At 40.4% G+C, this 14,106-nt stretch overlaps 1 protein-coding gene across 1 annotated transcript in view; it reads left to right on the top strand.

Moving 5' to 3' along the window:
* Positions 1-10,364: 10,364 nt before the first annotated feature.
* The window catches only part of notch1b (notch receptor 1b), a 34,957-nt gene continuing 31,215 nt past the window's right edge, over positions 10,365-14,106 (top strand). The window contains exons 1-2 of the mRNA XM_076270177.1: positions 10,365-10,645; positions 11,742-11,817. Of these exons, the coding sequence (XP_076126292.1) occupies positions 10,588-10,645; positions 11,742-11,817 (134 nt within the window). The 5' untranslated portion in view covers positions 10,365-10,587. The remainder of the gene's footprint in view (positions 10,646-11,741; positions 11,818-14,106) is intronic.

The following is a 14,106-nucleotide window of genomic DNA, read 5'->3' as shown; positions in this document are numbered from 1 at the left end:
CTGTTTCTTATTCTGTTGCTATATACCACCTTGATCAAAATTTCTTAATATTTCTGAGTTATCAAAATATATGATACTGTTTTTTAGTAAATATATCCTGAATTTATAAATGTGTTAAATCTAGACTTTCATCTATGAGGGGGTGAAGCATTAGATCAACCAATGACCAACCACTCGTCTAAAAAATAGAGGTGCATTTTCTGAACCTTTAACTGGTAAAACTAGAAAGAGTGCTACTGCATGTGAACTTCTGCTTCCTTTGTTTACATTTCTAATTGTGTATTTTTTCCTTTGTGCTTCGCAGTACTGTACAACAGCATTGTTTTCCTTTTCTGTGCTGCAATGATGTGGTCTGTCAACAAATAACCGCGCAAAGAGTCACAGCACAAATATCTCCAATCTCTTTCAATCAATCTCCCACATGCAGTAATGTGTAACTTTGTGTAAATTGATATATGGCAGAGAAAAAGTGTGCATTTTCAATCACTGTCAACAAAACCATAGCCTTAGTTTACATTAGAAAATATTACAGTATTCCTGGTTTTACAGGCCCTGCCATATTCAGTGACATTAACATTTAGTTTTTAAGCATCAACTATCACTAGGGATTGTTTTAAGTTACAGGCCTTTGCAGGAAATCCATTGTGTGGTACTGTTTGTACTATTGTTTTGATATTGTTTTGCATAGGTATGTTAATGATGCATTCAATGTACTGTGTACACTGCCAGCAACTGAGAAAAAAAAACTATTTGAAGTGGTAGAGTCATGTAATTGAAGTGGTATTCTCTGATGAACGATGAACGTTCATTGAAGAGGAGCTTCACAGTCTTTATTTTGTGTTGTTTAAACTAACTCTGTCAAATCACCCCTCTCCCTCAAATGCACAATCAAATTGTGTATTCCCTCAAATGCACACAATCAAAGGAAAACATACGTTGAGGAATGCTGCTGTTAGCTAATGGGAGCTACAGGCTCTCCTTGAGCTGGGGCGTCTTTTGGGCCACAGATGGCCAATATCTCCCAGCCAGAGGAGCATAATATACAGAGCACAGGAGTTACTAAGAACCAGGGCTGTAGTGGAGGCTAAATGCAAGTAAATGCAGTTTATTTGCAACTTTTAACATTCCAAATGCAACTTTTAACATTAGAAAAACACACTGTATTATCCACATTCATAATATGTAGGCCTACACTCATCTCACAATTTAATACCATTGGTATTATTATAAACATTGGAGAATAACCTCCACCAGAGCCGTATATATATATATATATATATATACGGCTCTGACTCCACCATCAAACATGTTCTGAATGCCTTTTTAAAAAATGCGATACCGCATGGTGCAGTCCACCTTACCGTGATCCCAGCATTCATAGTTTACCCACCTTATTTTACCACTGCTAAGAACCTATCCTCGATTTCCTCCCATTTTCATGAGGACATATATGTCAAAGATTAGAACCACAAGGCAAGAGCACTGAGGCCATGATAGTGGATGGTTTGAGAAAAGGACATACATACATATATATACACATTTAGTATTAAATAATTTCGCACCTTTCTTCATCAAGCACACCTAAACTCTCCCACAGGACCATGAGTGGAAATGAGATCCCCTGTTCACATGGTTCAAAAAAACAAAGCCGGTTATTTGACTGCCTCCAATGAATTGGCACCAACTGATCTTTTGTCTGCGTCGACAGTTCTCACAGGCCTGCGGGCCCTCCTTCCCTAATCACCAATATCTCTCTCTCTCTCCTGGCTCTGTAGAGTTCATAACCCACTCAGCAAGATTCAAACAGACCTGAAAAGTGTTGACACCTACGGTTAAAATGTTGTCATTGTTTACCCCGAGAGTCCTGAGGATTGAAATTTGAGGAGTCTGTGAACACTGACTTCATTTATGCCCTGTGTATTTTTTTCTCTTGAGAATATTTGTTCCAGTGATTCACAGGAGAAAACAGAGGTTGTTACCTGAACGATTAATTCAAGCAAACGAGCAGGCAGGCGGGAATCAGGTCTCTAATGCCTTGTCTTGGGTCCTGGATAAGAGCAGGACTTTAATACTACCTCATATGTGTGGCCGAGCTGCGTGATAACAGAAACAAAGAGCCAGGAAGTGAGGTCATGGAAATAAAAACAGCTACATCCGTTGTATTTCAGGCTGTTTTTGACTCCATCAACAAGTCACAGATGAGAGGGAAACAGTGCATCCATATCAACTATCACTGTCTTTGGATAGGAATGGTGCTCCATCACAGCCACGGTTCAAGTGGGAATAGAACATTGGGTGTTGAAAGAGGAAGCATAAGTCATAACAGTCTTGACCCCATGATTGAAGTATGGATATTGAACAACTCCATAGATGTTAAGCAATGTGGGCCAAGTGCCAAAGAGTTCCTTTTATGTGCTATACAATAAGAGACTGTGGTTAAATTATTCTATTTTTTTACAGAAATATTCATGAACATTGAAACAAGGTGCAAATGTTGGATTATGTACTGTATATTTTTGGAGCTAATTGGCTGAGCTGCATATAAAGCCTTACTATGAAATCATATTTGTAACCAATATTTAAATAAAATATTGTTGCTGTTTAGAATTGGAAAGGACCTTCTCCCTTTGGGAACACTGTTCTGTGGTAAAGAGAAGAGGGTGGAGAGGAAGTCTGGAGTAGTAGGTGAGGTAATCTGTAGTCTTTTTGAGTTAGTTCTTTCAGATAAAGATAAAGTCTGACTGATAGGTCTCCCCCACGATTACAACACTTCTGGAGGCTCTCCCACAATTACAGCAGTTTTCCACAGGTCAAGTCTGCATGGTCCACTGACTAAGCCTTTCATCATGTCTCTCCTTTCTTAGGTCTTAAGGCATTCCGAACTCATCATTTTGTCACTCAATCTTATGCAGCCTCCCATGAAAAAGACTTGTCATTCAATGATTGTAATACATATAATAACTTGCTTGATTTGTCAAGTTTGTGTTTTTTTATGTTTGATCAGTGAGATTGTTAAATAGGTTGGTTGTAATCTTAATGAACTTGATATGCAGCAGCACCATAATTTCCCAACTATTAACCAAGGTTTATACATTTTTCAAGGATTACGCAAAATGTCTTTATCTATTAATACACAGGGGCGGGCTAAATCCTTTATGAGCATGATCTGATTCTGATTCATTGATCTATTGGACACTGCGGTTAATACACCAGTGCAGTTAATACATTGTCATGTTTTTTTTTTATTTGCATAAGACAACGGCTAATACACTGGAAAATACTGTATTTGAATATATTTGAATTATGAGAAATTATCTGAATAAGCGTTCTTTGAGAAACTGCAAATGGATGGAAGTTTGGAAAACATTTTAGGACAAGTCTATTCTTTTGCAGTGCCTTATGTTATCTTGATCTTTGCTGGAATAGAACATAACAGTTAAATAGAATAGAACAAAGTATAGCACTTATCTATCAGTAATTTTAAGAATATGTGTATGTACCAAACAGTACACATACTGTGTACATGGCACCTGCTATTGCACACTCTCCTGAAGGACTTGGACTTGAATTTTTGCTGTGTTGGCTCCAAGGAATCAGCCTTGACTTAAGGCATGGCACGCAAAACCACACAATAGTTATTATGGCTTATCAAACAACAAAGGAAGCTATCATAGGAAGCATAACTTCCCACCTTAGTCTACAGTCACTAAGTGTTCTCTTTGTGAGCAGACTCATTGAAATTAACCCATGGCCCTGTAAACATTCCTTTTTCGTGACCTCTGAGCTGTTGGATGGCAGTATTCCATACCGGTAGTCTAGTATTGTTAATGCATTGATAGAAGTAGGTGAGGACCATCTAGGATCGTGATGATTCACTACAAATTCAGTCATTTACAGTCACACTTGTGAACCGGCATGAGGTAATGTGGTGAGACGAATGTGACTGTTGAAGAACAAATGAAAGGTGTGGATGAGTGGCCAGGTTTGGGAGTGGGCATGAAGAAAAGAACAGGGGGGCTAAAGCTGGGAGAAGTAGGGCGACAGGGGGTCTGCTCTGCGCTCTCTCACGCAACAAAGGAAGGAAGGGCTTCTGTGTGACTGGCGCAACATGACTTCCTGTTTGTGACCGGGCAGCCAAAAACAAAGGCCGCACGGCCACGGCCCCCCGGCAGCAGCCAATGTCAAGCTGTAGGCTCGGGGCCGGGCTGACCTGCTGTGCGCCGGCAGGCCGTAGAACGTCTGCGCGTCCGTTATGCCATTGCGGGCAGATTATGCCACCGCGGGGTGGCAGCGTGCAGGTGAGGATGCCGTTAAAGTCACAGTATGCGGCACTGTATGCGAATGGACATGTGTTGTGTTATTACTTCATTAGTGCAACGGCTTTCCAAGTTTCTCGCCGAAAGGGTCTAGGCACCTTTGATCTCAGGGGCTGTTGACAGAATGTACAAACAGAAACACATTAATGCAAACACACTCTCTCTCTTTCTCTCACACACACACACACACACACAAATACCCCTTTTTATGATCCCTTGCTCTAGCCAGTGGTAAGTGCAGATCTCCATTGTTGCCCCTGGTTCCCCATCGTGCAGAGGGACCTAAAGTGCAGGAGGCCCAGAGAGTACAGGAATGGCTTAATGATCCACCAAGGACATCGATACCACAATAGGGCCATTTTTAGCATTTTACAAGGACCCTTTTTTCACAGATGTCATGTCATCTGTTCAGTCTGGCTAACATCTAACAGCGGATACCACCATGCAATTCAAGGGATGAGTTTTTTTTTTCTTCTCTCAACATCTATTGTTGGCCTTCCAGACTGTACTCAGCAGGTGGCCCTGCAAAAAAGGCAGCTTGTCATTTGGCCCGCACTTACACCTTCTGACTACCCCTTCTCTCAACCACGGGAGCTGTCTTTGAAGTGTCAGGACTTTTTGCAGGTGACAACATTTGCCACAGGGGTCACAACAGCAGCAAGTCGCACGTTTTTGTTCCTCAAACAGATTAGGCGTGAGGGGATCACCTAAGGAGTGAGGCTAGACCATGGGGTTTAGCGTTTGACTGTGATCAAATATGCCATTACAACTGCATTACACACTGCTTAAGTTGTAGTGAAAGTCTTGTAAGAATATACATTCAATCACTAGAAATACGTAGCCTACTTACAAAACAATACAGAAAGATGTAGCCTACTTTAAATATATTTTTTTCTCAGTGATTTAACATTTTAAAAACAGTAAGTGCATTGCTCAAGGAAATATTAATGTTAATGCATATCAGTGCCATCATAGTGAAATGTCCTTATGACATTGGGTGCTCTCGTAAATTCAATCCGACACACTCTGGACGCTCCGAGAGTGTGAAGCTCTGAATAAACACGCGATAATTCCGAATTTACGAACGGTTAAGTGTGCTCGGAGCGCTCAGAAAGGCAATTTACGAATACACCCATTGTTTGTTTGACAGTCAGAATGCTTAATCATGTTTTTAATGAAACACTGACGCCTGGAAGTGTATAACTTATTTCCTTGGAATTTTAGATGAATACTATCCTGGACCTATTCGTGTTTATGACGTCAAATTTATGATGTTGGTGGCGACACCTACATCAAATGGTATCAATGTCACTAATTTCAACACAACAGAATTTAATTTCCTATTGGCTGTTGAAGAATATAATGTGTACAAACGGACTAGAAAGAAACTGGACTGTAGCTTACATATTTACCACCATCTGAGAAACAATGACAAAATGTTGAATGCTACAAACATTCCTTGTGAACCAAGTAATGTTATACAATCATGAAACAGGATTATTTTGCATTTTCAACAATATAACATAAGCAATTGATAATGTGAGAAACAGTTATATCAATTATTTGCAAGAAGTTGCTTATTGCTTGTTTAATGTTTTGTGTCCTTATAACATTTACTTTTACCATGATGTGTATTATGTGTATCCGACCTTTTAACACCGGTCCATGGACAACAGATGTAAAATAGCCAAATAAACCTTAAATTAAAAATTAGTTGTCAGAGCATTTGTAATTTTTGCAAAAGAATGAGAATCTACAATCCAGCACAAATCTATTACATGATATGGAGTTTGAACATGCAGCTGTGATCATTGTAATTCTGATGATCTGAATAATGCACCAAAGCGACAGAGAAAAACAAACATTCAGAGCACTCAGACCTTGTACCTTTGCAGCAAGCGCTATTGTATTATAAAAATAAAGGGGCCTACTGTATTGTTACATATATCCTGTCTTCATGTTAAAGGATGTTTACAACTTTTCTTGATGCCATTATACACAACCTTGGAGTTCCGCTGTTTGAAAAGTGCAGTTTATTTCACATCTGATTCTGAGCTGGGTTTATTGTCCACACTTTTGAGATATGTGTATTGTATCCGATACTTTTTCAGTTGTGACAGGCCGCAGGGAAACTGCTCACTGCCTTGCAGCATGATCCATGGCCCTAAACTCCCCTGCACTACAGAATCCCTCTCTAAATCCTCACGACTCCCTCTACTTCGAACACCCCCAGGAAACTCTCAGATAAAACAACTGCCATGTTACATGTTGTGGGTAAACCCCAGACCAAAACAAAGTGTCAGATGTATTTGATGTACTTGAGGTGTTATCTACCTGTGGCTGAGTGCCAGAGTGACTGGTGGTTCAACAGTCAGCCTTTCTTTCCCCTTTATCTCCACCCTCACCTGGTTTTGCTCTGCCCTCATCTCTGTTCTCATCTCTCTTGTCTCTATGTCACAGCATAACAGCACCACAAACTGATAAACCTAGAGCACATTCGTCCTCACTGTTTCTATTAGCAGATGGAGTGTTCTGCTATAGTATGTTGCCAATTGATATGCACTATACAAATTCCCTTTCCCTTCTTTTGTGCAGAATGTATCATGTCGTGTTTCTTTCTCTTTCTCTTTCTTTAGCAACACAGTGTATACTTTGTTATAAAATCTGCTTATTTCGTTTGTATCTCTAAACTTACCATGACCCCTCAAGTCTAACTTTTCGGATTTAGAATGACATTCTTGTACATTATTTTACAAAAATGAAACTTTTCATATATTTTTGTTGTGTGAAAACAACATTTTGATGGCAACAGCAAGTAGCAGAAAACCTTCCATCCTTCCATGAGTGTTCATTTGTGTTCAGCTATATTCGCCAGAGCAATGGAACACATAAGTACAGCATGCACAGGAGCAAAACAGTGAACTCTTGAAAACGGTGATGATATTGGTGTCCTGTTTACAAATAGATCATCTGAGTAGCAAAAGGTTCCCTCCATTGCATCTTTTTCTGGACATGTTTGAACATGTTCCAAGACCACACAGCTTTTCCCCTCCCATCTGCCATCTCAACTTAATTGTGGGCAACAGGGGAATTCTTCAATAAAAAAGTGTTTTCAATGACTTAGACCCTCGACATGAGGACATGGCATGCTTAAAAAAAATAATAAATAGTTGGGCAAATGAACAAAACTAAAGGTTAGAAAAACATCTTTTATATAGAGATGTCATAATAACCCAACTCATTTCTAATAACTATCACTGCATTACAATCATGCAGTGTTCATGCATTGATTCACCTACGATCTCATTGGTGACAATGCAGTGGTCAAAGGTACAAAGACATAAAAATGCCTGTGAACATAACCTATCATGAGAACGCGATATCTGACTTCAAGCTCAGCGATTGGCAAAAATGCATCAAAATGTATTTTTAAATAAAATAGCAAATATCCTAATTTTAAGTATATAAAAATAAACTACAAAATACAGTAGCCATGCTATGTATCAAAATAAAATACTAAAAATACACTTTAAAGGGAACATGAAATCACTTTGCAAACCTTCCATATCTGTCTATTTAATCTGTTCCTTCATCAGTACACTGACTCTGTTGATTAAGTGGACAGTGTTTGAGAGCAACAGCTTTTCTTTGCCTATGAGACATGCCATAAACCTACAAACAGTCAACAGATCAAGCTGACCTGCCTGTTACATCTCATATATACTGCCTATACTGTATCAGAGATGCACTCAAAAACACAACTGAACTTGTCAAGTGGTACAAAGTGGAGACAAGTCTCTGACATTGTCAATGCATGCACAGATTGCTTGATATTGCACTATGTAACGCTGTTGATCAGGAAGGATCATGACCCTTTTAGTTGGTTTTAACTAACTGGGTACCGTGTAAGTGCTATATGGTGTTATATTAACACCAATGGGCATAAATAGAACTTTTTCTTTGTGTTGCTTTATAGGTGATACATATATAAGTGAAGTTCTCAATGTCTCGTTTTAAATGTCAGGGCCCTCGGAAGTCTACCAATGAAGTGTGAAGATACATTGAGCCTCGTAAATTATGTAAAACAGTGATTTATTTGCATGGCTAGCCCGATGCCGAAGCACCACAATTGAAAAAGCTGTTGGTAGCATCGGCTAACTAGCGCCAGATTTTGGAGTGCAGGGGACAAGCCGAGATGGGCTATGAGACATACGTTCACACTCGGTATCATGTTTCAACACACTTTAGGTCAATATCACACCGGAATTCTCCTTTAACCTTTCGTACAAGTGGGCTGTCTCGAACTTACTATTGGTGAATATTTCACCACAGAATGTATATACATATACACCAGCTAAGCTCCGTGGGTTGAAAAGTTCCTGGATGTGGCTGCAATATAATTACTATCTCTGCACCACTTAGCCCTAATGCTAAGTGAATAGGGTATTATCCAGTACACTGAAGAGCCAAAGCCCAAATCAAATTCACCTTACCAAGCCTATTTACTCTCTTTAAATGAATAAACTGTTATTAGAATATATTTGTTTTTCCAGATTTTGCTCTCCTACCGGTGCCACATTTCTATCACCACATCTTTCTCTAACTTATCTGCACGGCCTCGTTTACTTATCGACAGGTACAATGTGTCATAACAAGCTGTGCACAGGCTCCCACTGACGTCTGTGGAATCTGAGAGAAATGTAGCAGTGTCGTCCCCTATCCTGTGTGTGACCAGAACATAACATCAGCGTCTTAAATGGAGTCGCAGGAAATAAATGGCCAATCCTGAGGGGGTTAGACATGTTTTGCCCTGATCTTTGAGGCCTGTGGGAAGTTCTCATGTCCTGCTAAAAATGGGTGCAGTCACAACAAGACCACTGGATGTATTGGGGGAGGGGGGGGGGGGTGGCTGTGCTGTGCTGACAGCTTGGGAATCATTCAGGGAGATGCCAGTTACTTGCTTACAATGCAATACAATATAGGCAGCAGATGCATATTCAGAGGAGAATCAAAAGCTGGCATGGGATCACTGTCTGGCCAAAACACGGGCAATGTAATGGATCTCACCCCCTGTGGTGCAGGGCCTAAATCCTCCAGCAGTATAGCAATGATTCAAAGGTACAGTGTCAAAGAAATCACTGGAATGAAAGCAGTGCTCTTCAATGATAAAGTCTACATTATAATTACACAAACTTTAATGAACCGACCAAGATGCTGTTAATCTAATTTAAACTGAACCAATTACAATAGTGTTTGTATGGCATCTGTCAGATCTCAGATTTGAGAAACTGTAATAGGATCTTACCACCATTGTTTCTGGTGATGGAGTAGAGTTGGATTTTATTATGGCCTAGTCAGCGACTATCTTATCAGTAATGGGAAAATCTGATCAGGATTGTGTGGCAACAACTACCCCCAGATTTTAGGCCTATCTGAATTAACTTTGATGACATGGCTTAGTAGGTTGGAAATGGGTTGTGATGGAAAGGCTGATGAATTTTAGATTGTCTTAGTTCAGTAGAACTACAACAATCTGATGTTTTGGAGTCATGAAGTTTTGGTTTAGTGTCTGTGTGTGTGTGTGTGTGTGTGTGTGTGTGTGTGTGTGTGTGTGTGTGTGTGATAAGTCAAATGTCATCTCTTATCTATGCAAATAGGCAAATGTAATCGCTCCAGGCACAACAAACTGAAAAACAACTTTGAGAAACTGTAAACATTAACATATTAGCCTAGGCTACACTGTACATTAGCCTATAGCCAAAATCACTTGGACTACAAAATCCTGTTACATGTCTATAAAGGAGAAAGGGTGTATACAACAACATAATTACACGTTTTAGAATATGATCAGAATACCATTAAATTAATTAGCCTACTCTTCATACCTGTCTGAATTCCTAGGCAAAATTATTACCTTGCAGATCCCACTTAAACTGGTTGAGATACGTTTTTAAGCAGTAGGCGTGTTTTTCCCACTGCCACTTCAGAAAGTTGCCTAAAGTAAATGAATAGTTTGGAGAGGTAGTGGTGCGGAAGGAGAACGCCCCTAGACGCGGACCGGAGAATGGAGATGTGAACAGGGGGTCGCAGTCACAGTTGGGGAATCAACGAGTTCACATCACTGCACGGAGTTCGTGGGGACAAAAGAAACGCTCACATTTTTGTATTATTCTTAAATCGTTTTCTGGACTTTTGTGAAGGAAAAAATAACATTGGATCTATGTTAACCCTACGTGGAATTAAAGATAATTTTTAAACCCGACGAGGAGGAATGCATCGATTCCTTGTGAAACTAACCACTCTACTCGTATTGATAGCTCTAACGAAAGGTAAGAGCACGCTAGGTTCTTTTGTGGACCATCTCTTTGCCTGATTCTTTGACATTTTTGTTGACTTGTTATAACGTAAGCATGTAGAGGCTAGTTCAACTTGGAAAGTTACCCATCACACATCTCAATCTTATGACAATTGACAAAGTGCAAAGTAACTTAACGCGAATCTGTGTGTTAGGATGGTTGTATGAGGACACTTGTTGCACGAGACTGGCGCATGTGAAGCATCCAATTAGAATGTTTCTCAGAATGTGATTTATCTTTCTAGATGTAGCACAGCACAGCAATTGTTTGTTCGTTTATTCGGTTTTGTAAAGCGTTTTTATCAGACATTTACAAATGCCTTTGAAACTACTTTAGTCAGAACTGTAGGCTATTATATTTGGTCCTCTAAAATAACAGTTTATTGGAATGACAAGGTTTCCATCTCAGTGCGCAATTTACTTGCCCTTAACGATTTTACATAGATATGTGGAGACTATGCTGATTGAAAACAATAACCCTACCTAAACAACTATTGTTTTCTTTATGCGTGAGAGTGTACTTTCGAATAAGGGATAGGCTCGGCACAGTAGTGTTCACTTCCTTTTGAGTGACTAAATGTACCGAGGATTTATTTGTAAAACTTCAGCAGACTTGTGCAGGCGTGTTTGAATCAAGTTTCAAGGAAATAGTCTCCATGGATCTACCAAATATAGTACATTCTTAGGAACAGCTGCAGATGGAAGAATGCATGTACCAGGATGGTGTCAAGTCCCACTGCCCACAAACATCACTTTAAGGTGCCAGTAATCACACCAAAGTCTCACTCCTGCTGGATTGAGAGCTTAATGTCACCTGGAAAACCGTGCAAATCGTTTTGTGATTGAATAACAATGCTTATGCGTTTTACTTTCACATTAACATTTTTATTGTTTTCTTCGATACGTTTGGTTTGGCCTTTGTGTGTGTGTGTGTGTGTGTGTGTGTGTGTGTGTGTGCATGAATATGTTGTGAAGTTGCCGAACATATTTTGAGATTGGTTTGGTGTGAGGAATTGTAAATGTTATTTATTTTTGTTGAATGCGTTTGCTAACCGTTTTTATGTTTGCAGGGCAAGGATGCACTGGGCCTGACGTGTGCCTGAATGGAGGCATCTGTGAGCCCACCCCCAATGGCAGAGAATGCAAGTAAGTGAAAGACTCAGAACAGAAATCCTCTTCAATGAAAGAACACTTTCTCTGATTTTTTTTATCTGAGAATCCAGTCTACTTGGAGTCATTAAAAAATCAGAATTTTAGGATTTTGCAAGTGCATGTTAAAGTTTACCCCAACATGGCAACCAGTGGTATTGTGTTTTGAATTCTGCTTTCTTCTTTCATATGCACATTCTTCGAAAGAAAGCTTTGCCATAGCCAATGAATGAACGGCAGGACCGTTGATTGTGCATGGGGGGGGGGGGGGGGGTATAGAGGTGGAGGGGGGATGTGTGTATGTGTGCGTGCTCGTGCGTGCGTGTGTGTGTATGGGCGTTTTTGGTCAGAGGTCACACTCTTTCCCCATCCTCTGGACCTGCTGTTGGTGAATACAAGCCACTTCTCCAGCAGAAGTCTCAGATACGTTCAAAGCCCTAAATCTTGTTTCTCTTTTCTTTCACGGAGTGACAGCTGGGCTTTGCCAGAAGCTCGACGCCCATTGTTCCCGAGTCTAGATTAATTCTGTGTGACTAATCTGTGTGAGGCTTCGCAGAATACTCAGACCCCCACCCCTTACCCCTAACCCTGGCTTGGGGTTTTGTCCTGTTTTCAATGGGTATTCACTCTTGCAATTTACATGAGAAGGACAGATGGTAGTGGAGTGTAATTAAACTGGATGTTTTCATAATTGCAAGAAATATGCAATGGGAGAGGCAAACAAATTGTACCGTGGCACATTTGTTCAGACTCTTCACAAATTTGAACAACAAGTGTCTTTGATTAAAAATATTTATAGTCACCTGCTGTCCCTCTTATAGTCACCGAAAATCCCTCAGTCTTCTAACAAAGACCTGTTGCGGATCGAGTTTCTGCACTCTTTCCATTCAAGACCAGAAGTGCCTATTTACTGTTTTTCTCTCTTTGTCTCTTTTTTTTAATCGACATGAGTTTAGAAACTGGAGATGTGAGCGGACAGATAAAAGCTGAAATGGGTTAGGCCTTGTTCTTTTTGGCCTCTCCTGAGGCAGGCAGGCAGGCGGGCTAATGCAGGGAGCCACTCTGGCCGGGGGCCACATCTTAATTCTCCACTGGCAGCCAGCGTGCCACAGTCGGGGCACAAAGGGCCGCATTGTGCCGGCATGTCCTCAGACTCTTCCAATTAAACATGGAGATACGATGAGCAGAGAGTCCGGGCCCGGGACACTCGATGACACTCTCTGTCCACTCTTTCATGTATTGTTTCCTCGGTAACAAAGAGGACTGACCAAAACTCCAGCTGCTTGTCTGGAAATGTTTTGGCAAGGATCTTAATATCATATTTTGTTTGTGTCTTTGTTTATGGATCATCTCTATCAATAAGCGTGTGTCTTCTCTTTTTCCAAAGCCAAAGTCATTAGGATTAAGTCTTACATTGGTCTAACTACATCGGCATTTTTAGTTGAAGCAGATGTTATCACCCCACTTTTCCATTGATATATATATATCTATATATATATTAGTCCTCACAGGTCTATTTCTGGTCACTTGAAGTTAGCATTTGCCTCTTAAATGTTTCTCACTCACTTGGATTTAAGTCACACCAAGCATGGTGTCCTGTTTCATTGGACTTCCTCCGCCATTAAGCTCTCAGTTATGTAGCCACCGGTTGTTTCCTTGGGCAGTGCTGTGACCTCTCATTACTACTCAACTTGTACCTCTGTGGTTAGTTGGGCCGACATCCCTGTGGTAAAACAAATGGTGGCATGAAGTACACATGAAGTTTGTACCGCAGTGTTGACTTGATTTATTTTCAATAACTTTAACTTCGACATAGGTTTATGTTGTCTAACCCATAAATGTGACCACTGACATGTCATCTATATGGCCTTTGCACATTTTTTGCTAGTATTAGTGGTGTTCATCCCAAGGCTGTGAAATCATGTGGTTGCAATGCTCTAAAAGCATAAAATACCATGTCTGCTGTCCAAAATAAGACAGACCTGTCTATGTCCAAGTCACAAGTGGCCGCTGTAACTAGCTTGACCTCAATCGTGCTCTGATCAGACAGAAAACAGAGTAGGCATATTCAGAGTAGGCATTTCACCTTGTCTCCATGACAACAAGAGCTCTTTGAAGTTTTAGGGAGTGACATTCGGTTTGGCCATATGTTCTCTTGGTGCAACACGCTGTGCTCTCCTAGCCTGGAGTCTTCCTCCTGCTACTTCACTAATCTTAGTGGTTGAGCCATGGTCCATGAGTGTTTAGGTGACTTCGCCCATGAAGTGATGGAAAGTCAGTTCTATT

The sequence above is a fragment of the Alosa pseudoharengus genome, unplaced genomic scaffold (assembly GCF_046254945.1).
Source record: "Alosa pseudoharengus isolate Yale_2024_CS ecotype anadromous, Long Island Sound unplaced genomic scaffold, YU_APseudo_1.1 YU_APseudo_1.1_scf_6, whole genome shotgun sequence".
Lineage (NCBI taxonomy): Eukaryota > Metazoa > Chordata > Actinopteri > Clupeiformes > Clupeidae > Alosa > Alosa pseudoharengus.
Note: the sequence above shows the minus strand (reverse complement) of the source record. Positions and strands in the feature narration are given on the sequence as shown.